We start from the raw sequence: 24,066 nt of genomic DNA, 5'->3' as shown, positions 1-24,066 counted from the left end.
AGTATACCTGCCAAGGTGTTCTGCTCCAGAGTGGAAGCCTCAGATGCCTGGGACTGGTTCAGTACTGGTGGCCAGAGAGGGATGTACTGCTTTTGGATACAGCCAAGTAACGCATCCTGCAGACCCGGCTGGTACAGCAGCAGATTGAGAAGATGAGCAGCAGTGACGCTGTCAAAGGGTTTGGTGCTTGTGCTGAGATCCAGAGCGACCTGCAGCAAAGACTGTAACGTCTCTGGCTCCTACACAGATGAGGAAAAGCATTCATATTCATTTGAACATTACTTAATACTAGTCTCAGACTCTTATTTTCACACTGACCTGAAGTCGCACTGCTGCAGGGGGCAGTTTTTGTAAGAGGTTGCAGGCGAGCTGTTTGACTTCAAGGAAGTTGCTTGCAAGGCAGTACAGCACAGCTTTGGCATGAGATACACTTACTGATTCTCCAAGAGCAAAACCAACAGAGCCTGAAAAAGATTCAAGATTACTTTATTGGTCCCTAAGGAAATTTGTCTTGGACAAAAGGCTTCCACATAAAAACATACAAAAAAGGAGGTAAACAGATGAATTGATGAGATAGAGGTGACTAGTGGTCGATCGATGTGGATTTCTTTGATGGGCGATACCAATATCTTAAAGAGCAGGGTGGCCGATGGCTGGTATAAAGTCGATATACGTTTATATGATATAATACTATTTAATTTAAAGGTAGTAAATAACACATGCACAACAAGTTCTGCAATTAAAATTATATTTTATAATTTATACATTTATAATTTATACATTTAGACTGTATCATAGTGCCATAGTCTGCTCTCATTAGATTTACATATGATTTGCTCTTATCATCTGATCATGTTTGTATCTCTCTATTAGTGTTACTGTATCTTAGTGCTGCATTTGATACTATCAACCACAACATTCTTCTGAATGGATTCGAAAATTACGTTGACAATAGTGAAATTGCATTGGCATGGTTCAAATCATACTTATCTGACCGTTACCAATTTGCAGTAGTAAATTAAGAGGTGTCATATCGATCACAAGTTTGACAAGTATGGAGTACCAGAAGGCTCAGTACTAGGACTGTTGCTTATCACCCTGTACATGCTACCCTAGGGAGATATCATTAGGAAGCATGGCGTTAGTTTTCACTGTTATACTGATGATACTCGGCTCTATATTTCTTCGCACCCTGACGAAACATACCAATTCACAAAATTAACGGAATGCATAGTTGATATTAAAAAATAATAGACTTCTGGGTATTGGAGGTTGTAGACTAGAGTTCTTGCTTCAAAATTATGTAAAAATGATCCTTCCTACTCGTTCATATAAAACAATATATTGGTTTAAATTTTGTAAGACACTTTTTGTCAAGACACACAGTATGCATGGAGGCATGAATCTTCATGAATAATGCTGTGATTCACACCTGAGAAGACAAAGACCCGCATAATGACCTGCATAATGACCTGCACAATGAGCCCTTTCAGTCAGGTAGGCTATGTGAAAAAACCCTCTGTGATCATGCTGATAACAGGAATACGTTAATGTAATGTCCACTCTTGACAAAAAAAACATGATTTTTGTGATCTCATGCATGCACGTATTATTTCACATAATGTGAAGAAAATTTTGTATAGGCCTATTATAGTTTAAATTACAGTATCAGTCAAAAGATTGGACGCATTACTATTATAATGTTTTTAAAAGAAGTCTCAAGTCTCAAACCAAATAATGGTTTTCTATTTTAATATACTTTAAAATTTTATGTATTTCTGGGATGCAAAGCGCCTGAACATTCATGTTACCTCTATGGCATTTCATATAGGCTATTATATTTGTTATATTATATAGCCTAAATGTTAATGTGCAGTTGACAAACTATACATCATTAAAAAGATCTAAGACTCAAGCTTCACATTTTGACCTCTGTTTTACTCTTACAGTGACCATAATTTGTTAATAGTCTATGCGTCAGGAGTTGAATATGAAAAACGATGTCGTTACCTTTGACAAAACAACATCCATCAGGACTTTTAGCTTAAAAGCATGCACATTTGGAGAAATATTGATGGATTCTCATATGTTTGTCAATTTTCTATACAGAGGAGTAATATTTATTTAATATTTATTGTCATCACTATAAGCGCTGGATACTGCGTTTTCAATTCATACTTGCAGCCGGAGGGCGCTCTGTGCACATTTAGTCCACAAATGTCTCAGTGAAGAACAGGCATACCATGTGACATTTCAGGAACTAACAGAGGCTTCCAGAGATCACTATAACATGCAGATAGACACTTTTGAAGATAATAAATACACGATTGCAACGATGTATACATGTATTGCCTCAGAATTTGCGTCTGAATAGCGCTCGCTCCGTGGGCGTGGCCGAATTAGTGGATAATGAGCTGACTCACGGACATCTGACATGTCGTCTCTTTTCATTCAGATTACATAAACAGAGAATATTTGTTTTCGATTTGACTTACAGGATTTAAAACCTGACATTTCAACGTTTCTTTAGACATAAGTCTCATTTTTGTGTGATTAGTATTTACTAAGTTACAGTTCATTTTCTGAGAACTATCAGACTGGACTTCGTTCAGAGGGAGACGACTGATCACGCATCATGTTAGTTTTCTTTATTTTGCAAAAAGCACAGGGGGTTAAAAATATATCTACATTACACGACATATGCTCTCAATGACAAACACAGAAAAGTTAAGATTAAGGCTAGATTATTGTAATGCTCTACTGGGTGGTTGCCCTGCACGCTTAAACTCCAGCTGGTCCAAAACGCAGCAGCTAGAGTTCTTCCTAGAACCAGGAAGTATCACCATATTAGCCCAGTTCTGTCAACACTGCGTTGGCTCCCTATTAAACATTGCATACATTTTAAAATCTTGCTAATTACTTATAAAGCACTAAATGGTTTCACTCCTCAGTACTCGAGTTAGCTCTTAACGCATTATAGTCCATCATGTCTATTGTAATCTCAAAATTCTGGCCAGTTGATAAACTGCAGGCGGTAGATCCTTTTCCTATTTAGCACCTAAACTCTGGAATAGTCTTCCTAGCCTCGGGAAGCAGACACACTCTGCCAGTTTGAATCTAAACACATGTCTTTAACCTGGCATACGCATAAAACATTACCAATTTCTAATATTCAAACAATATTATTGTTCTGACTGTACTTTTTTTTTCTTTTGCAAAACTGCTTTATAGATGAAATAAACTAATTTAATAATTGATTATCTTTACAAAAGAAATCAATCAACACTGAACTGACTTCAACTGAACAACAGAAAAGCATCATTTTCCTGTTATAACTGTAAAGCTGCTTTGAAACAATGTGCATTGTACAAAGTGCTATATAAATAAAGGTGATTTTTACTAAATATAATTAGAAATAAATTATTTGAAAATTATTTAATTTGAAAAAAAAAAAAAAAAAAAAAATATCTGTCAAATCTGTAAAAATACAAAAATAAATAAATAAACAAAATAAATAAATAAATACTATGGATGTCAATGACTACCGTCAACTGTCTGGTTACCAACATTCAAAATATCTTTTTAGTTCAAACAGAAGAAAAACTCATACAGGTTTGAAAAAACATAAGGGTGAGTAAATGAACACAGAATTTTCATTTTTGGGTGAACTATCCCTTTAAATAGATATTAGGTGTCTAAAAATTTTGCTATTCAATTATTAGACAGAACTGTTAAACTAATGAAGACAGAGAAAGGGCACTTCTGTGGGTCTGCACTGGATCCAGTGCGGTCAAAAGTTTAAAAAAAAAAAAAAAAAAAAAAAAAAAAAAAAAATACAAATATCGTTCAAAAACTCATATTTGAAAACTCATCATCAGGCTAGCGTTTAACAGGTTTTAGGAGGGAAGACTGGGTATTACCTGTGTTAAAGGTGAAATGTTCAGCGATCAGCAGCAGCAGGTGCAGAGCCATCAGACACCTGGAAAATGAGGCTCCTGGATGAAGCACCTGGAATAGAGTCTCACAGAACCAGCATAGGAACTCCTGATTTAAAAAAACAAAACAAAAAAACAAAACAAAAAAAAACAAAAAAACAGAAAATAGTTGTTTAATTTTGGAACTGAGTTGTGCTTGACTGTACAAAACTCTCCAGCGTGATTCTAGGGTGCCCTAGAACAGTGGTTCTCAACCTTTCTGACTTGAAGGTCCCTGTTGTCCAACACAACATTCAGAGGGGACCCTCCCATATAGGCCAAGATATGTCCAGAATCTGCTGTAATTATGACAAAGCTGCTTGTTTTCCACTTTCTTTTTTTATTAATAGAAACTCAGAGTGTTGATGTATTAAATTAACTCATTTTGATTCATTTCGCGATTCCAAAAAATTCAAGGACTGTATGTTGTTAAATAAAAACAATAGAGTGCTGCAGTGATGATGTATTTTTGTAGGCTAAAACATTAAAAAGCATCATATCACCTCTTTAAGTAGTAGACTGGACTAGCTCCACAATCCTTCTTTGTCTCGCAACAATACTAAACACTGACTCTAAGGGTGTACTCACACTAGGCGCTCTGAACCGTGCCCGAGCGCGTTTGACCCCCAAAGCCCGGTTCGTTTGACAAGTGTGATCGCTCCGTTCCGTGCCCGGGCGCGGTTCGTTTAGCCGGCCCTGGCCCGCTTGGAAGAGGTGGGCTAGAGCACAGTTCGGTTGGGCTCGAGCGCGGTTCACATGCAGTATGAGTGCTAACTGTGCCAGAGCACGGAACAATTACTACTTTTGTGTGCGCCACTGTCATCATTATGACGGCAAACATCTTTATTACTACTTTGATAGTACACTTCTCAATTCATGTAATTAATTCGAGTGTATTTGGGTTTATAACGGATCTGATTCTCACCTTATTGATGAACAGGAATTGTAGTTTGCGAGTAAAGCTGCAAATTCCTCCATTAACGTCAGCTGCCTTCGTAATAATCCTCTGATACGTGCTATTGAAAATCGCTGTGCGGCATAAATTATAAATAGCCTATATATTAGGCAGTATCTTAGCGAAAGTGCATTTCTTCCTGTTTTCTTCCAGTCAAAAAGTTGCATCGTATATGACGTAAGTGTGCTTCGGCCTGGAACGTTAAATGCAAGTGTGAGTGCAGGCCAGCGGGAGGGGGGACAATTGCGCTCGGGCTCGGTTCAAGGCAGCCGTGCCTAGTGTGAGTACACCCTAAAGGTACATTTCCCTCAAATATGACTCATCTCAACTAACAGAACTCCGGCTAATGGAAAAAGTACATTTTTTTTTCTGTTATCTTAATGTTTGTTGCTTCATGTGTGTCTCCTATATTCAACACATCACTTAATGGTCATGTAATCAGAGGACTCTCTGTTCCTAATGTTCCTTGGCACTTCTTGCTGTTTAGATAAGCATTTCTAAATTCACTCCTTTTGCTATATTTTCCAGGGTCCTTTTTGTTTTAGTTATGCACCATCTAATCAGTTTCAAATGCAAAAATGCCTATTGAGTAAAATCATTTGCACAGACCAAGATTCAAGACCAATTAAAGTACTGTCTGTGGAGTTTATCTTACAGCTCAGATTGTATCACAGTTGTACCTGGTACATGTTGAGGACTTGCTGATCTTTGTCATTCTCACGCTGGTCCTTTCTCTTTTGCAGAAGCTGAGCACTGTCCTTCACCCTACACAAGAGCTGACAACACAACAAAACAGACATAAGCCAATCAGAACACACTTACAACATCATCTGGCCAATCAAAGCTTAAACTGACATAGGTTTCTACCTTCTTTAACAGACTGACAGTCTGCTGTCTGACTCCTGGTGACTGACTGTTCAGATTAAAAGGCAGGAAGTGGCGGATCAGCTCCATTTCCTGTCTGGACAGCTGTTCCGTGCTGCGATGGCTCTCACATAGCAAACCCAGAGCATCCATTCGAACCTGAATTCACACATAAACAGCCACAATTTCCCTTTGGTGTTCTAGTGCCATAGCAATAATACACTTTAGCATGTCATACTTTAATTATTAAATGTTCAGTAAAATATAATGTGGTTCCAGTTTACCTGATCATGTTTGTGCACCAGAGCCTGTCGCATTAGTGGAAGGGGTACCAGGCCACCCCACAATTCCTCCTCAACAGACTTCAGAACACCCTGAGACCGGGCAGCACGCAGACATGTCATTAGAGCCCCCAACGCACCTCTGCTACCAGCTGCCCCTGAGGAACAAACAAACTTAGCAAAACTTTGTATAAAAAATAAAAAAAATAAAAAAAAATACATATACATACACCTTTCTATAATTCAATATCACTGTTTTCTAAACCTCATTTCAAATACCCTAAAAAAAATTTATACACATACAGGCAACAATGTGAATATTGCAAAGAATATTAAGGTACTAACAACGTAATGGCTTAAGGATAGGAAGGTGAATGTCAGAGCCCTCAAAATCTGATGAAAATCTGTGAATGAGAATTTGACTGAACTTGAGCAATTATGCAAAGAAAAATGGGCAAATATTCCCCAATCTAGGTTTGCAAAGATAGTACAGACATATCCAAAAAGATGAATGGCTGTAATTAAAGCAAAAGTTGACTCTACAAAGTATTTAAGGATTAGTTCACTTCAGAATTAAAATTTCCTGATAATTTACTCACCCCCATGTCATCCAAGGTGTTTGTGTCTTTCTTTCTTCAGTCGAAAAGAAATTAAGATTTCTGAGGAAAACATTCCAGGATTTTTCTCTATGTAGTGGACTTCAACGGCTACCAACCGGTGGAAGGTCCAAACTGCAGTTTCAGTGCAGCTTCAAAGGGCTCTACATGCTTCCAGCCGAGGAATAAGGGTCTTGTCTAGCAAAACGATCGGTCATTTTCTAATAAAAAATAAAAATGTATACTTTTTAAACCACAAATGCTCATCTTGCAGTGCTCTGCGATGCGCCACACATTACGTAATCACGTTGGAAAGGTCACGCATGATGTAGGCGGAAGTACCAATCCAGTATCTACAAAGTGAACGTGCAAAGACTAAGCCAAACGGCCTTTACAAAAAAAAAAGGTAAAACAAAGATGTCGGATGATTTTGAAGTTGGAGAGGAGAAAATTAGTTTTTCCACCCTACAGCAGTACTTCCGCTTACATCACGCATGACCTTTCCAATGTGATTATGTAATGTGTAGAGCAATTAGAAATATCATTTTGTTAGACAAGACCCTTATTCCTTGGCTGGGATCATGTAGAGCCCTTTGAAGCTGCACTGAAAGGCAATTTGGACCTTCAACCGGTAGTACCCCAGTGAAGTCCATTCTATGGAGAAAAATCCTGGAATGTTTTCCTCAAAAACCTTAATTTCTTTTCGACTGAAGAAAGAAAGACATGAATATCTTGTATGACATGGGGATGAGTAAATTATCAGGAAATTTTAATTCTGAAGTGAACTAATCCTTTAAATCAGGGGACTGGTGGCTTTTCCAACCCTGTTTTTCTAGTTTTTTAATTAAATTTTTTTTTTTGATTAATCAGAACTGTTGCCTTTTCTTTTATTACTTTGATATTGTAAGGCAAAATTTGCTCAAAATAAAATAAAGCTCAAAAAAAGTTTATTTTAGAATGGGTTTTGATTTCAGGCTGTACAACAAATAAAGTCACTACTTCAAAAGGGTATGATGACTTTCTATAGACACTGTAAATATGCTGATTTGATGTTCATGAATTTTCTTACTATAATCAATTCTGAAAACATTTGTGATGCTTAATATTTTTATACAAACTGTGATACATTTTTTCAGGTTTCTTTGATGAATAGAAATATAATAGAAGCATTTATTTGAAACTGGAATCTTTTGTAACAAATATTTTACTGTCACTTTTTATCAATTTGATGCATCATTGTTGAATAAAAGAATGCTTTAAGAAAAAAAAAATATCTTACTGAGCCCAAACTTTTAGTAGTATACCCAAAGTGTACATATAAAATATGTATTTGCATACATTACATTGCAGATTGAATGTCTCTTACCCTCAGTGCAAGACGGCATCTCTTGCAGGGCCTGTACCATGTGGCTAAGACTGGAGGGGTTGCAGCGTAGCAGTTTGGGCAGGAAGTAGTCTAATATATAAGTGGTTTGATCCAATCGGGCTGTACACAATACCTGCAGCAGAGGTGTCACCCAAACCTCATGCCATCCATCTATCCAGGCATTCCCATCCCTAAATCGGGCACACAGCTGGGCCTTATGACTGACAAACAACTTCTCTAGAAGGTCGCTGGAGTACGGTGCCAGTGTCTGATCCCCCATCAGACCCAGTAGCCTGGATGGCAGTCCACCATCAAGCTTGAGTAGATACTCCGCACCCAAGTGCTCCACCAGGCAGGCCAGTGTGCCGTATTTTCCTTTCATATGCCACTCCAGTGCTAGAAGGTCCCGGGTGAGCTGGCTGATGTAAGGGTCGCTGGTGGGATCGGACTTGTGATCACTACAGTGCTGGTGGAGCGTAAGAAGGTTCTGGAACAGGGATCGTGTCTGGTGGCGGACTCCATCCAGTGGGTGTTCCCAGTGGGCATAGATGTGGTGGTGAAGGCGTGCGATTAGATGAGAGCCTCCGACCAGAGATGAGTGAAGGAGAGGGGGACACGTGTCGACCTGTACGCAGTCAACCGCTGCTCCGCTCCAAAGAGTCAAAACCCGAGCCACTACCATCACTGTACTGGACTCCTTTACTCTGAGAGAGATTCATGTTAGAGAGAAAATTAAAAGGAAAACCAGGCTGATAAATTTCAAAATTAACTAAGAACAGTATTAGGCCGGTTTCACACCGCACGCGTCAGCAGCGCATATTTTTTTCAGCTTTGGGTCTATTTTTGCTGCGCTAACACTCAATTAAAGTGGAAATACACCTTTGATGGACAAAACAAATATGATTTCACACAAAAAGTGCTCAAAAAGCACAGAATATGCATATCTAGTGTGTTTTAATAAGAACTGGAGTAGGGCCTATGTCAGGAAAGAAAATTAATATTAAAAAATATTTATAGAAGATTTACTCATTTAAACTTGTTTTTAATTATTCAGTTTGGGTTAAAGTATGGTGTATTATAAAAAACTAAAGTAAACTAGCCAGAAAATATGATATATATAACATTATTACACAGACAGCTATATAGGCTCTAGCATACCCAAATCAAACCCAAGTTTGCTGGCTTTTTTTGCCGAGTTTGCTGTCTTGTAAACAAGATGATGTAAAACACAAAGCTTACCTCATTCGTGTGTAGCAATGGATAACACAAGGCTTTTATTTATTTATTTGTATTTATTTTATGTTTATATGCGAGTGTTGTACACCTCCCCATGTTAACAAACTTTCAAGACTATCAAATTTATAAATGACCAACTTATAAAAACAAATTTATAGTTGTCTTTGTAAAGAAATGCTCACTTTATATGCAGCTTGAAGCCGCTGCTGTGACGCAGTACAAACGCTTCCAGTGTGAATACTCACGCGTTGCTGCAGCTGCAGTTCACGCTCACGCACTGCTAATGTGCCGCTGACGCTTGCGGTGTGAAACCGGCCTTATAGTGTGAATTAGGGCAGAGGTCTTTAATCCTGCTCCTGGAGGCACATTGTCCTGCAGAGTTTAGCTCCAACCCTAATCAAACACACCTGAAACAGCTAATCAAGCTCTTCACAAGTTGAAGCAGGTTGGATATAAACAGGGTTCCCACACCTTGGTTAACTTCAAATTCAAGGACCTTTCAAGGACTTTCCAGGTCCAATACTCTCAAATTCAAGGACTTAATATGGGGACACATTTCAAGTGAGAGCGAGGTTACATTGTGTTACCTTGTAAGATACACTGTTACAACTATGCAAAAAAAGCATTTTTTTTTTTTTTTGCATTTATTTTTGGCCATATGACAGAGATCTGATATTCTATTTGTCATATTTCTGTTTTGCATAAAACTGAAGAATAATCGGTACATCCTATACTGTATTCTAAAATGATCTGATATTAACTTTGCATGGATTGTATTGAAAAGAGCTTAGGCTCATGTAACCAGAAGTTTTAAGATATATGATTATGCTTTTAAGTTTTTCTTGCCTCATGGGTTTACATCTGTGAAACGTTGAGGTACCATCGTAGTAGTTTCATGCGCGTGTAAATGTCATGGCAACGTACAACACAAAGTACCTCACGTGGGAAACACTTAACGTAACGCGTAAAAGCGCGTAACTAACGTAAATCAAGCAAGCTAGTATGCATAGGCCACGAAGTGTTGGCGAAATAACACATTAGCAGACCGGAGGGAATAATATGGAATTTTTTCCAGAAAACTTCTTGCACAAAATAAATTCAAGCACTTTCAAGGACCTGTATCTATGTATGTTTATTTTCAAAAACTTTTTTTTTTCAGATTCACAAACTTTCAAGGATATGAAGGACCCGTGGGAATCCTGTGGGGCAGTGGGCCTCCAGGAGCAGGGTTGAAGACCTATGAATTAGGGGGTGAATTCAGAGATGCAACTTCTCTGAAAGAACTATTTTATTTTGCTTTCTGTCAACTGAAATGCTATGACTAATCGTGGTCATTTCATTTATTGATAGCCATTTTCACCAATAAGAAATGTGAAAAGAAAAGAATGTATTTCTAATTCCCACGTATTAATCTCCATTTCTTTTTATAATAAAAGTTTTTTTTTTTTTTTAAGTTTTTTTTTTTAAATGGTTTATATTATGTTGTGTCCATCTAGCAAGTTATTTATTATTTATTTATTATAAATTAATGATGAATTATACCATTCAATTTTTTTGAAAGCGATTAATATTTTTATTCAGCAAGGATGAATTAAATTGATCAAAAGTGACAATAAATGCATTTATTGTGTTAACAAATTATATTCCAAATAAATGGTACGCTTGTACTTTCTATTTATTTAAGAAAAATTATATAATAAGAATATAGAATATAAATATATAATAATAAATGTTTTCTGAGCACCAAGTCAGCAAAAATATAAAAAAATGTTTTTGAAGGATTGTGTGAAAATGACTGGAGTAATAACTGCTGAAAATTCAGCTTTAACATTAGAAGAAGAAAAAAAAAAAAAATCATTTTAGAATGTATTAAAATAGAAAACAATTATAGTATTTCACAATATTACAGTTTTTACTGTATTTTTGATCAAATAAATGCATCATTAGAGAGCATAAGAGACTCCTTTCAAAAAAATCTTAGATCAAAAAAATTGAAGAAAAAATATTTTATCTTTAGGTTTATACATATAACTGTGGGGAGAAAAAAAAAAACACTGTAACTGCATTGCAAATATTTAATTTTGCAAACAAATCCCTGGTTCAGACCACTTACTAGCTAATTGGTAAAATATGTTTAGCATATCCTTTGTGTGAATGCATTTGGTATACTTCAATACCTTGTATCTAGAGACAGGAGCACTTCAGGTATGAGCAGCAGCAGTTTCTCTGCCTGTGGACCGAGAGTCTTTCCTCTCCAGCTGAGCATAGCCAGAGCTCCATGACTCAGATACAGAGCCACAGCTGCAGGCCTGCTGCTCTCGTACAGCCCTGCGCAGCTCTGCTTCAACCACTGGGGGGCGGTGCTGCCTGCATCCACTGAACACTGCAGAAGACCTGCAACCTACAAACACATTTCACACTTAACAGCTTTTCCACAATCAGGAATGGGTTCAAATGCAGCTCAAGTTGAGATAGTTAATTCAAACTCAATAACGAAAGTACAGAATACAATTCTAGACTCTTGTATTTAGAATACTCTTGCTCCTGGGATGAAGAAAACGCTCACTTACTATAACAGGTACATCATCATTTCCATTCCCCATAATAGATCTAATGAACAAAACAACAGCCATCCCAGCAGTGCTCTGGACCGTCTGAACAAACTCCTCTGGATGGGGAAGAAAAATCAAATATAAAACAAAAATCTACAAAATAAATACAATATACAAAAAAAATGTAAATTCAATTTGCATATGAAGATAATAGTGGTCTTCACAATACCATCAGTCAAGATACATGTATAACAGTTGAGTAGTCCACTGAGAACTTGATGTAGATCAGATTGGTCACTTGAAGCTGAAAGAACTGCAGTACTAATGGGTTCCTGAGATCTCTGAACCACCAGCATTGAGGCCTTCACCACTGCCAAACAGGACTGCATCAGCTGAGCCTGGGCTACATGGCGACCGGCCAGACCCCTGAAGAACATATCAAATGTAAATATACAACAATAAACCATGTTACAGACAATTTAAGGATTCTGAATAAAAGGAACAAGATGTCAACATTTTCATCCATGCATACAGCACATTATACAGTACAAAAGTGAACAGTTTACCTGTTCTGCTCCACATAATAATTCAAAGTCCTTTGGAAGAACTGGAGGACTATGAGAGAAAAAAAAAAATCAGCGGCTGGATTTACAAAACAGAGCTGAGAAAGCCAAAGGCATGCCATTAAATTATTAACTTGTATACTAACCTTCTGTTAGCAAACGGTGAACACATTTCTCACCTGTAAACCAAGAAGAACTATTTAAAATTTTATTACACCCATTTACACTACTGCTGAAATGTTTAGGGTCTGTAAGATTTGTTAATTTTTTTTTAAAGAAGTCTCTTATGCTCACCAAGGCTGCATTTATTTGATCAAAAATAAAGTAAAACAGTAATATTGTGACGTATTACTACAATTTAAAATAATGATAATGATTTCTATTTTAATATATTTATATAAAATGTTCAGCATCATTACTCCAGTCTTCAGAATCACATGATCCTTCAGAAATCTTGAAAACAAATCTTACAGACCTCAAACTTTTGAAGTAAAGTATCCACCTTATTTGAAAAGTTAGAGTGTGGGCATCCATTTGTAAACTGAATGTGTCTGGCTTTCAGTGTCATCCGCTTCGTTATTTTTAACTGTACAGCCTGTTATGCTGCTTGAATTTGCAAAATGTTATTTCTTACCATATTATTTTAAAGGTACACTATGCAACTTTTTGCTGCTCTAGCAGTCAAAAAACAAAACTGCATGTATTTTGTTGAAGAACATTGTTTTGGTTGTGCTTTGGCTCTGCATGACTATGCGGATGAAAATGATTCTCATGACCAAAAAAAAAAAAAAAAAAACATTCATTACTAGGCTTAAGGGATACTATAACCAGTTTAGATGGAAAGGATCTCAAGCTGACTGTGAAGACGTTACTTTAGCTTTAACAGACACAGTATTTCCTTGAAAATAGATTCCAGCACAGTGTAACAACAACCATAATGAAATGACCTATCACAATAGATAGATATAATGCTTTATATTGAACTCTGTTAGAGAGCTACATACGACAATTTATCTGTTCAATAAAATACTTTACTCATCTGTTGAGCAATTAAAATGCCATCTCCGGGTTTCTTTTACAACGCTTCAAGCTGTACAAGTTGTACAAAATGTACAAGTGTAGATTTAATGTATTAATGTCATTATGATGCCTCAACACCTGTGACGAGTCGACCCCAACCCCTGCGAGGACTTCAGATGATGCAACTCTGGATCAACATGCACCGTTCCAAATTTTGCTATATATCCAAATTACTTCAATGAGCTCATTGTTTCTGCCTTAAATTAATACATTGCTCAAATTAATACATTATCATCTACAGTATCTCACAAAAGTGAATACACCCCTCACATTTTTGTAAATATTTTATTATATCTTTTCATGTGACAACACTGAAGATATGACACTTTGCTACAATGTTAAGTAGTGAGTGTACAGCTTGTATAACAGTGTAAATTTGCTGTCCCCTCAAAATAACACACAGCCATTAATGTCTAAACCGCTGGCCACAAAAGTGAGTACACCTCTAAGTAAAAATGTCCAAATTAGGCCCAATTAGCCATTTTCTCTCCCCGGTGTCATGTGACTCGTTAGTGTTACAAGGTCTCAGGTGTGAATGGGGAGCAGGTGTGTTAAATTTGGTGTTAATCGCTCTCACTCTCTCATACTGGTCTCTGGAAGTTCAATATGGCACCTCATGGCAAAGAACTCTCTGAGGATCTGAAAAAAAGAATTGTTGTTGAAGGGGTCAGTGCTCAATGCTCAGACCATACGCTGCAGTGCTGAGCCTGTCAGTGCTCAGACCATACGCCGCACACTGCATCAAATTGGTCTGCATGGCTGTCTTCCCAGAAGGAAGCCTCTTCTAAAGATGATGCACAAGAAAGCCAGCAAACAGTTTGCTGAAGACAAGCAGACTAAGGACATGGATTACTGGAACCATGTCCTGTGGTCTGATGAGACCAAGATAAACTTATTTGGTTCAGATGGTGTCAAGCGTGTGTAGCGGCAACCAGGTGAGGAGTACAAAGACAAGTTTGTCTTGCCTACAGTCAAGCATGGTGGTGGGAGTGTCATGGTCTGGGGCTGCATGAGTGTTGCCGGCACTGGGGAGCTACAGTTCATTGAGGGAACCATGAATGCCAACATGTACTGTGACATACTGAAGCAGAGCATGATCCCCTCCCTTCGGAGACTGGGCCGCAGGGCAGTATTCCAACATGATAACGACCCCAAACACACCTCCAAGATGACCACTGCCTTGCTAAAGAAGCTGAGGGTACCTAAACCCTATTGAGCAACTGTGGGGCATCCTCAAACGGATGGTGGAGGAGCGCAAGATCTCTAACATCCACCAGCTCCGTGATGTCGTCATGGAGGAGTGGAAGAGGACTCCAGTGGCAACCTGTGAAGCTCTGGTGAACTCCATGCCCAAGAGGGTTAAGGCAGTGCTGGAAAATAATGGTGGCCACACAAAATATTGACACTTTGGGCCCAATTTGGACATTTTCACTTAGGGGTGTACTCACTTTTGTGGCCAGCGGTTTAGACATTAATGGATGTGTGTTGAGTTATTTTGAGGGGACAGAAAATTTACACTGTTATACAAGCTGTACACTCACTACTTTACAAAGTACATTGTAGCAAAGTTTCATGTGACAACACTGAAGAAATGACAAGATATAATAAAATATTTACAAAAAAGTGAGGGGTGTACTCACTTCTGTGAGATACTGTAACTGCGTGATTTGTATATATACATTTCTGAAATTACATAACTTTGGACACAGTCAGCTCTGATAACAGATCACTCTAAATTGTAATGTTGACATGCATTTTCTGTAAAGCTGCTTTGTATGTATTGTGAAAAGCGCTAAATGTGAATTGAAAATGTAATTATAAACACTGGTTTGTAGCACAAATATTTTTACCATTTAGAGTAATTTTGTTATATTTCTAGTTATTTACCTACAGCAGCTAATGAATCAAGTCTCACACATTCACAGAAAATAGCTTACTTCAGAATTGTAAAATAAGGTGAATACCTGCTATTATTTATGATTCAATCTAATAAAATGACATCACTTAGACATACCAATTTTAAAGCCATCCAGACAGGAAGTGATGCTATCTGTTAGGTGTGAGAAGTGATCTGTGTTCGTAGAGGAGAGAGAGGAAGACAGGCACTCAGACAGCCATCCAACCGTCTTCTCCTGCAGCCAATCTGGGCCACTACCTAATGCACTGTTGGAAAAGAAAAAGAAGATGACAATATGTTAAATAAACAAAGTGTTCAGAAGTCATTAAAAAGAGTTGTTGATTTACAGTCACATGAGTGACAGTGAAACGTGGGTACTTTTAACCTTGCTACGGCTCTCTTAAGTGGGTTCTTAGCTGGCAGTGTGGTATACAGGAACGCTAGTGTGCTCAGGCAGGCATGCAGTAAAGGACCTGTAGAGGACTCATCTTCACTCATCTGCTCCAACATGAAGCCTGCCTGCACTCAGTATGCAAACCAATGAATTAAAAATGTTATGCGATAACATTCAGTATAATTAAGTTTAGCATGTGATGCAGACCAACCTTAGAGATGAGCTGGATCTGCTCAACCGGGTCAGACGAGGATAAACTGTCCTTAAGAACCTGAGCAAGCTCTATGGATCTACTATCCCCCTCCACAGATAAGGAATCTGGGAGAAAACATGAGATACAAAAGAAATATTACAGTAAAGAAATATTACAGCAAATACGCATTGCAACCACAACACAACCACTAAAAGTTGATTTCTGTCACTCACCTGTCAGGCTCTTCAGCTTGACATCATCCAAAGCTACAGCCTCCACTTTAGGTGTTTTTTTCTTCACAACCATACTGACTAGACCTGGGACATAAAAAATAACTGCAGATGAGTATCATACATTTATCGTAAAATTACTTTACAAAGCAAATACAACAACTGCAGAAGATCAACTTCAAACTACAGCGCTTAGTGTGACCTAGTGCTAGTCACACGTTATTGTTTCCTGCAGACATTTATATTAAACCGACGTTTTCCCACACCGTACCCCCCATTTTTCTGTACATTCAAAACACTTTAAGGCATATTGTCATACCTTTGAAACAAAGCAGGTACCGGTGAAAAAGTTCAATGCTGCATGTAGAAATCAGTAATTCCACAGCAACATAACATACACGTGTGACGCGTCAATTCCGGAGTCGCGATGAAAGACCGCCCAAACAAACATATGATTGGTCCAGACACAATACTTCTGAAGTTTGATTGGTCCTCGGGAAAGTCAATCATTCATGACATCACCGTTCTCCAAAAAAAAGTCCTAACCACACCTACAATGGTTTGATTGTACGTGCTCGTAAAAACACGCCCATGATCCCGCCCACTTCCAGAGGACGATGCTGGAGTGAAAACTTTGAGCTAGAAAACGCTCGCTCTTTATATCATAATTAGGTCATTAGTGCAATAACAACTGAGACAACACGGAATAATATTTTTATTATGTTGTGAAACCAGTGCCATCTACAGCACTTGTAACACTGAGTGTCGGGTAAGGATAAAATCTTTAACTATTAACAAAAAAGTATTAGTTTGTTTTGTTTCTTGTTAAAGGGAATAAGAGGGAATAAGTACTTAAATATAAAGTTTCTGTTGTTTGAAATACACTATTTGTTGATTTTATATGATTGAAATGTAGTTAATATTGATTAATACTATTCTGTTCTCTTATGTTAATTTTCATGAGCACAACTCTAATTTATTGCATCATCATTCTTTCAACTGCAGTTAACTGGTATATAGATAATCATTATGTACACATAGTCATGTCAACATTTTAGTTTAATATATATTATATATATATATATATATATAGGGTTCTATACCATTTTTGTCATTTTAAACAATATTTTGTCTTCATTAATTTATTTTCAACGGCCCACTAATCTTTGAAAGTACAAATATTCCACATACTGTCTGTCATATAGTGTCTGAATATGAGGTCGGTTGCCCAATCACCTGTGATATTTCAAAGCTATAAAGATGTAACCTGTAATTACAGTTATGTGGAATCATTGTATATTTGCTCTGTATTATGTAGTGAAACTGTAGACAACCTGATGACATGGGGGTGAGTAAATTATCAGGAAAGTTTAATTTAAAAGTGGACTAATCCTTTAATGGAGCCAGAGGATCACTGTCTCTCTACTCCTGAGATGCAAATTCCAACAAAAATTCCCACATCTTTGTATACATTTCTAGATGTACATTTAATGACCCTGTTATCCTCTTTGGCTCACTTTCCCCAAATGTTTCTCTCAAGGAGGTTGATCCATAGTAACATGTTGTTTTTATTCACATTGGTGAAGATTCAAACCCTCAGTCTTATTTACCAGGACAGCTTAATTGAGCTCAACACATGTTTGTACTGTCTTTGTGCTCATGCCAATGCTGTAATGAGAGCTTATTATAACTGTAGAGAAGTTGTAGTGAAATGTGTTCACTCACACTTTTCTGTTGTGCTTTACCACACCTGATTTACATCAGTTGACACATAATTAAAACTTTTACAATGGAAAAGCATGATGATGCATCAGTGCTGGCTGGTATTGTTTGTTTTTATAGTGGTGGTCAGTTTGTCCAGGGCTCTGCCTGGCCCTCAAACACTTCTGACATTTTCACACAACCAATATAGACTGTCTTTGCTGTTTATTTCCAACTTATTGATGTATGTCTCTATTTATAAGATAAGATCCGAATGGAAAATCAGTTAATATTAGAATTGGGTCATATTCTGGTTGTGCATGCACCATGTAAATGTGTTGATTGGAGTAATCCAATTATTGATGAGATTACAGTTTTTTAAAAGACAGCTGGCATAAACCTGTATTAATCAGAATTTTGTACATTTTTGGAGTGAGGAGGAGACAGATTCTTTTGTCCAAATTTTAATAAAACCAAATTTGCAGTTCATGATGATGATTTTAATATGCTTTCCCAGTCTGCATTTCAGCGTTTATTCACGTAAATCAACATCATGGATCAAAGTTAAAACTGTAAATTAAATAAATGTTGATATTGCAACGTCGTTGCAACATTTTCCTCTTCAAACATGGTTGAATGAATCTCAACAAAGTATTTTGATAACCTATTCAAACCTTTAAACATTGTTCCAATGATGTTGTTTTTTCAACGTTGAAGGTCAGTCATATGCTGTCTGGTTTTGTTTGGCCATTAAGGGCCAGATTTACGGAGCCCGCACATGACATGCAAGAAAAAAAATTTAATTGTGCGCACGATTTACTAATTCGTTCCCTCGATTTACTAAATCATGTGCACGACTTACTAATTCGTTCCCTCGATTTACTAAATCGTGCGCACGTTTTAGTAAATCAAGGGAACGAAATAGTAAATCGTGCGCACGTTTTAGTAAATCGAGGGAACGAATTAATAAATTGTGCGCACAATTTATCCTACTATTTTTTTTCCTGCATGTCATGTCCGGGGCTCTGTACAGATTTACTAAACAGGGCAAATTAGTGTGAGAGTGCAATTAATTTCCATAATGATCAATGCAGTCTACCAAGAGCAGCACAAATTAGCGTATGATTTAAGACATGCTTTTTTTTGGGCAGTAAATAATGCAACAAATACCAGTAAATTGACTAGCGCAACCTTTAGTAAATCAATGCATACAATAAGGTCAGCCGCTAAAATAACTGTGTCCACGCCTATTCATTGCTAATTTTTCACTGCGTGTCTTTAAGAAATCCTTTTTTAACGGCAAAAGAGTGTTTGCACTGGTGCAAGCTGTTAGTAAATCTGGCCCTAAGTTTCCTAAAGTCCATGTCATTAGACACATTTTGGAAATACTGTAAACATAGACCAGTACAACAGTTTGGAATTTTGGAAATAAACATAGACCAGTACAACAGTTCTAGGTTTATTCAACAGTTCATGTATCATACTTTTTTTTTTTTACAGAAGTTCCTCCTGATATATTTAATGCACTACAATGTTTCAGTAAAAATGCATGTAGATAATTATGTGGAAACATGCCTAATTTAAACTGGATTTTTACTGTTCTTGCATTTAAACATTTTGAATTTAATTGATCACAGGTAAATCAATATCATGTATCAAGGTTTAAAACACTGTTTAAATTTGTTTCGATTTTGCAAATGGAATCATTGTTGATAACTCTGTTTCAACATCTTTTCAACATGAGTGAAAGAACGTTATTAATCTAGTATTTTGTTAACATTTATACAGTGTTTTTTCAATATTATTTCAACCACATTTCCAGTGTTGGGGGTAATGCATTACAAGTAACTTCAGTTACATAATCAGATTACTTTTTCAAGTAACTAGTAAAGTAACACATTACTTTTTCAATTTACTACAAAATATCAGTAAATAAGTTACTTTTTCAAATAAGTAACGCAAGTTACTTTTTCACATTTATTGACTGACCGCACTCCTGTCCCCAGGTTGAGAGAAATAAAGTGTAGAGGTGTTGTGTGCGTTGTGTGAACATGATGGTTATTGTAGTTCTAGACTAAATGTGAACATGCATTTACTCATCTCACTTGCACGGAAACATTCAGTGTTCCTCAAAATGAATAAAAACAGTGAAATGCAATCTCAGAATTTTACACAAACCTTTCATAATTAACTACATTAAATTACACAAATATACTTTATGTATTTAATCTCACTTTATTAACCAATGTCTTTGCTGCTGACCTTCAAAGATCAAATTCAACCATACTAATAAGCAAAAACTACTTTAGATTAGATTTAGAAATAAGAGTGTTGAACTTCCTTCTCCTGTATCCTATTCTTCTTTAATCCAGAATGGCAGCACAATTGAAAGTTTGTTTGAGCTGTGCCCTCTACTGTACAGGTGTAAATATGCATTTCCTTCAGCCTGAGGCTTATTCATTACACTTGTGAAACACGTGTGAAAAGGCCTTAACATTTGCCAAAAATAGAACTTATTTGTTGTTAATACAAATTAAAATACAAATTAAGTAATGCAATTAGTTACTTTTTTAGGGAGTAATGCAATATTGTAATGCACTACTTTGAAAAGTAACTTTGAAAAGTAACTTTTGAAATCAATGTTGAAATGTGGCTCATTGGTGAAAATGATGGTTCCTCTGTGCTCCTTATATCAATATTTGTTTTGTAGCCTGATTTAAATTTGGACCTATGTTCTTTAGCTTAAGTTCTTGAGTGGTTTTCTACTGCATGTTCTGTCTCTCCGTCTGCTTCGGTCTCATGCTGTGTATGTGATGTTGCAGGGCCTGAGGGGTGACGGCATGGCGGAGGGTGATGAATGCGCGGGCGGGGAGTGGAAAGAGAAGTACATGGCCCTCGAGGCCCTGCTCTTCAAGTTCCGTGGGCAGATGAGTGTGATCCGAGAGCTCACGGCAGAAAAGGTCAGTCAAACGCACTATGCCTCAGGTCCCTGAGTCTTTTCACTTGGATTGCTGTTTACACTGGTGCTCTCGGACCTTTAAAAATCATTACATCAGACTGCATGCTGAGCAAGTAAAACCTACTCTACCCATAGCCATTTTTTATTAAAGTAATAACAGACCAGGCATTAGATTTGTCTGTAACTGTCACTGCCCCACTAATTCCTGTCTGTATTTATATACTGTTGCAGAGTGAATTCTAGGAAAAGCAAAAAAGCCACCTATTAAAGTATTTGCTTATTTCCATGTTTGGTTTTTATTTCCATGAAAGAGTATGTGTGTGTATTCGTGCCATGGCCTCTTTCTTTGGCCTATCTCGAGGGAGAGCAGATTAGAGGTTAATATAAACAGACGCCTGACCACAGGGCTCCAGACTGCTGCATTCTGGGATAGCAGAATCGTCTTTGAATTACAGACTTGAGATGTATTCGGGTGCTTTAAATGTCTTGCCCTTGGGGAGAGGTCAAGTTTAGTTTTTTTTTTTATTTTTTTTTTTTACAAAATATATATTTATATTGTATTGTTTTTTCTCCAACTACATTTCAACGTTTAAGTTCAGTCACATGGCATCTGTCTTTTTTTTTTTTTCTTGAATCGATCGCCTGCGCATCTACAACAAGTCATGGGGATTTTGAATGTGAATATTTACTATGGAAAGTACAATTGAAAATATTTTTTCTTGTTCTACATTAGTCTTGTCCTCTTTCCCATGGGGAAAGTATACCAAACCCGCATGCTTCATCCCGCATGGAATATCTGCAGGCTTTATAGGGTTAATGGCAGTTCACAAATGTTATATAATTGATGTAAGATTTAATAATGCAGCAAAAAGTAGTTTTATGACCCCTGGAGCCTAAGAGAGGCCTCAGCAAACTTCCTGTGGGGCCGTGGTATATAAAAAAATACCTAAATTGATAAATTATTATAAATATATTAACTAAACTGTAATCTAAATTACACATAAATTCTAAATAAAATAAAAAACACATAAAATGATGTATAGCAATGACTCTGAGATTTCTTTTTACTCTCTTAATAACTTATAATATTCTTCCTACTGACGAACATCAGTTTTTGACATTTCTAGAATCACAAAATGAATCACAAAGTCAAAAATTTGAGAACCACTGCTTTAAAGTTTATCTGCTGGACAAAAAGCATTTTAGACCCCTCTAGACCCCTCTTCTTTTTGTAGTTTCTGCATGACTGTTAAAATGTATGCTCTATATAGTATGAATGTGTGTAGTATGAATTTAATCTGTATGTACTACATCGCTATGTTGTCATTATCATGTGACAGGATCAGTTGCGTCACTTCACTGCCTTTCTCAAATCCTCTCCCATGGCCTCTTGGGATAGTAAAGTGTCCATTGGATGCACACTTCAAAATCTCGCTGGAAGTAGTAGATCACCCAGGGACCTTTATCCAACTGTTTTATGAATACTGTGATTTCGACATAATATTTTCACATAATATTTTTCCCCTCTATATAGTAGGGAATTGTGCGATTATATACAGCCTCAGTCACAGTAAATGTGACCCCTGACCCCCCTTTTGATGCTGATTCAGTTGAATGATTTAATCACATAAAAATCTCATTATAATTGTTTCTTATTCCTTCATCAATAGACATGTTGTTTTTATCAGCAGCTGGGTAGCGTCTGGGCCCACTTAAGTGTGCCATCTATTATTCCTCCCTTGTATAGCATATAGTGGATGCATTCCTTTACTACAGTAATTAAATGCTAAAATTAAATGTTTACATGGGGCCTCTTTCCTGACGTGTCCTCCAACTGCAGATGCTGGATCAGCTGGGCTGTAATATACAGATAGCTGGGAAGATCAGTTTGGTCTGAGGATATGTCAGAGATAAATCCTGTAGAAAAAGACAAATGAAGAGGATGAAGGGGAAGGATTAGATCACAGGATAAAGAAAGTGAGGAAAGTAGGGAAGTAGGAAAGGGCAGGATAATCAACTATTCACCCAACAACTGATTAATTAAGCGGTCGAGTATTATCTAGATTTTTTTTTAACTATATTTTAAGCAGTGGTGCTTTACATGGGGTGAATTAAAAGATGCAACTTTGGCGGAGCATTTTAACATGCTGCCATTGTGCTTGTTTAGTCTCACACTATAGCTATCTTTCCATCCACCTATTTTTATGCACATTTTGGAATATCGCATAAAAAAAGATGGAAATGCCAAGATGCGCATAAATGTAAAATCAAAAAATGCGTATAAAAAAACTTGTGTTCTCAATTGAGGCGGATACATTTTTTATCCAATAAGAAGACATGCAGGTAAACTACGATATAAACATATTTACTGACAAAAACTCACGTGACTTTGCCTCAACAATGGATTTAATTGGATAACTGGACTAACCAGCAGACCAATTTTATTACACAGCAACTCAAATGTTGGTTTTATCATTCTGAAATGCCTGAGCCAAAGCCTGTCATCAGAATGATTTGGTATAATGACCTCCCAGAAGTGTCTCACATGATTGCATTCCCAAACACCAGGCATCCAAATGCAAGATAACATGACAGCGTTTATTGCGTTTCTTCTCTGTGCTCTGATACGCAAGTCATTTGTGCTGTAGGAAAAAAAGAGCCACAGACTTCCCTGATTGCATCAAGTTCCATTTTTATTACAGATATTTTGCTGCAATTTCCCGGGAAGCGACGGTTTTGTTTTCTTGAATGCATGGTATGGAAACGCTGCTACTGTATATTCATGAATGTTTTATGCGATATTCCAATTTTGTGCGTAAGTTAAATTCACAACATTGAATGGAAACAGCTATTAAAACATACAAGAAGCTGTATCTTTAAATTAAAGGCCCATTCATACCAAGAAGGATATCTATAAAGAGAAATATAATGTTGACCATATTAGTGTTGAGTTGACACAAATCAATGATAGTTATTTGCTATTTATTTGGTTAACAGACTGTTGCTGTAATAAAACTTTATAGTTATACTTCTTGGTGTGAACGAGTCTTAATTTAAAGCGCAGCGCTTTTGTGAAAAGTGACTATGACAGTTTTATGCAAATTTATACAACAGTTCAACATGCTAAAAGTTAATATTGAGTAACTTACATTTTAGGCACAATATTGCCAGTTGCTTTGTCTATTTTTGGTCCATCTACTATTTGTTAACACGATATTGTAAAAA

At 36.9% G+C, this 24,066-nt stretch overlaps 2 protein-coding genes across 12 annotated transcripts in view; one reads left to right on the top strand and one right to left on the bottom strand.

Annotated features, from left to right (window-relative positions):
• Positions 1-16,639, bottom strand: part of thada (THADA armadillo repeat containing) — a 109,596-nt gene extending 92,957 nt beyond the window's left edge. For 8 of the 9 annotated variants that reach the window (XR_007933163.1, XM_051916611.1, XM_051916612.1 and 5 more), the window contains exons 1-17: positions 16,501-16,639; positions 16,185-16,268; positions 15,970-16,076; positions 15,750-15,883; positions 15,482-15,630; positions 12,534-12,566; positions 12,391-12,439; positions 12,054-12,250; positions 11,843-11,940; positions 11,450-11,673; positions 8,037-8,740; positions 6,078-6,232; positions 5,797-5,952; positions 5,610-5,705; positions 3,921-4,044; positions 319-464; positions 8-239 (exon numbers count right to left, since the gene is read on the bottom strand). Coding sequence is in view for 8 of the 9 variants with exons in the window: in XM_051916611.1 (XP_051772571.1) it covers positions 8-239; positions 319-464; positions 3,921-4,044; positions 5,610-5,705; positions 5,797-5,952; positions 6,078-6,232; positions 8,037-8,740; positions 11,450-11,673; positions 11,843-11,940; positions 12,054-12,250; positions 12,391-12,439; positions 12,534-12,566; positions 15,482-15,630; positions 15,750-15,883; positions 15,970-16,076; positions 16,185-16,257 (2,677 nt within the window). In the remaining variant the exon portion in view is untranslated. Of the gene's footprint in view, positions 1-7; positions 240-318; positions 465-3,920; positions 4,045-5,609; positions 5,706-5,796; positions 5,953-6,077; positions 6,233-8,036; positions 8,741-9,517; positions 9,659-11,449; positions 11,674-11,842; positions 11,941-12,053; positions 12,251-12,390; positions 12,440-12,533; positions 12,567-15,481; positions 15,631-15,749; positions 15,884-15,969; positions 16,077-16,184; positions 16,269-16,500 lie in introns of those variants that run through there. The other variant, XM_051916616.1, reaches the window with a different exon arrangement.
• A 141-nt stretch (positions 16,640-16,780) lies between these two features.
• plekhh2 (pleckstrin homology domain containing, family H (with MyTH4 domain) member 2) overlaps positions 16,781-24,066 on the top strand; it is a 54,846-nt gene continuing 47,560 nt past the window's right edge. For all 3 annotated transcript variants that reach the window (XM_051916622.1, XM_051916621.1, XM_051916620.1), the window contains exons 1-2: positions 16,781-16,950; positions 20,705-20,842. In XM_051916622.1, the coding sequence (XP_051772582.1) occupies positions 20,723-20,842 (120 nt within the window). In that variant the 5' untranslated portion in view covers positions 16,781-16,950; positions 20,705-20,722. The remainder of the gene's footprint in view (positions 16,951-20,704; positions 20,843-24,066) is intronic.

Source organism: Ctenopharyngodon idella, chromosome 13, assembly GCF_019924925.1.
Source record: "Ctenopharyngodon idella isolate HZGC_01 chromosome 13, HZGC01, whole genome shotgun sequence".
Lineage (NCBI taxonomy): Eukaryota > Metazoa > Chordata > Actinopteri > Cypriniformes > Xenocyprididae > Ctenopharyngodon > Ctenopharyngodon idella.
Note: the sequence above shows the minus strand (reverse complement) of the source record. Positions and strands in the feature narration are given on the sequence as shown.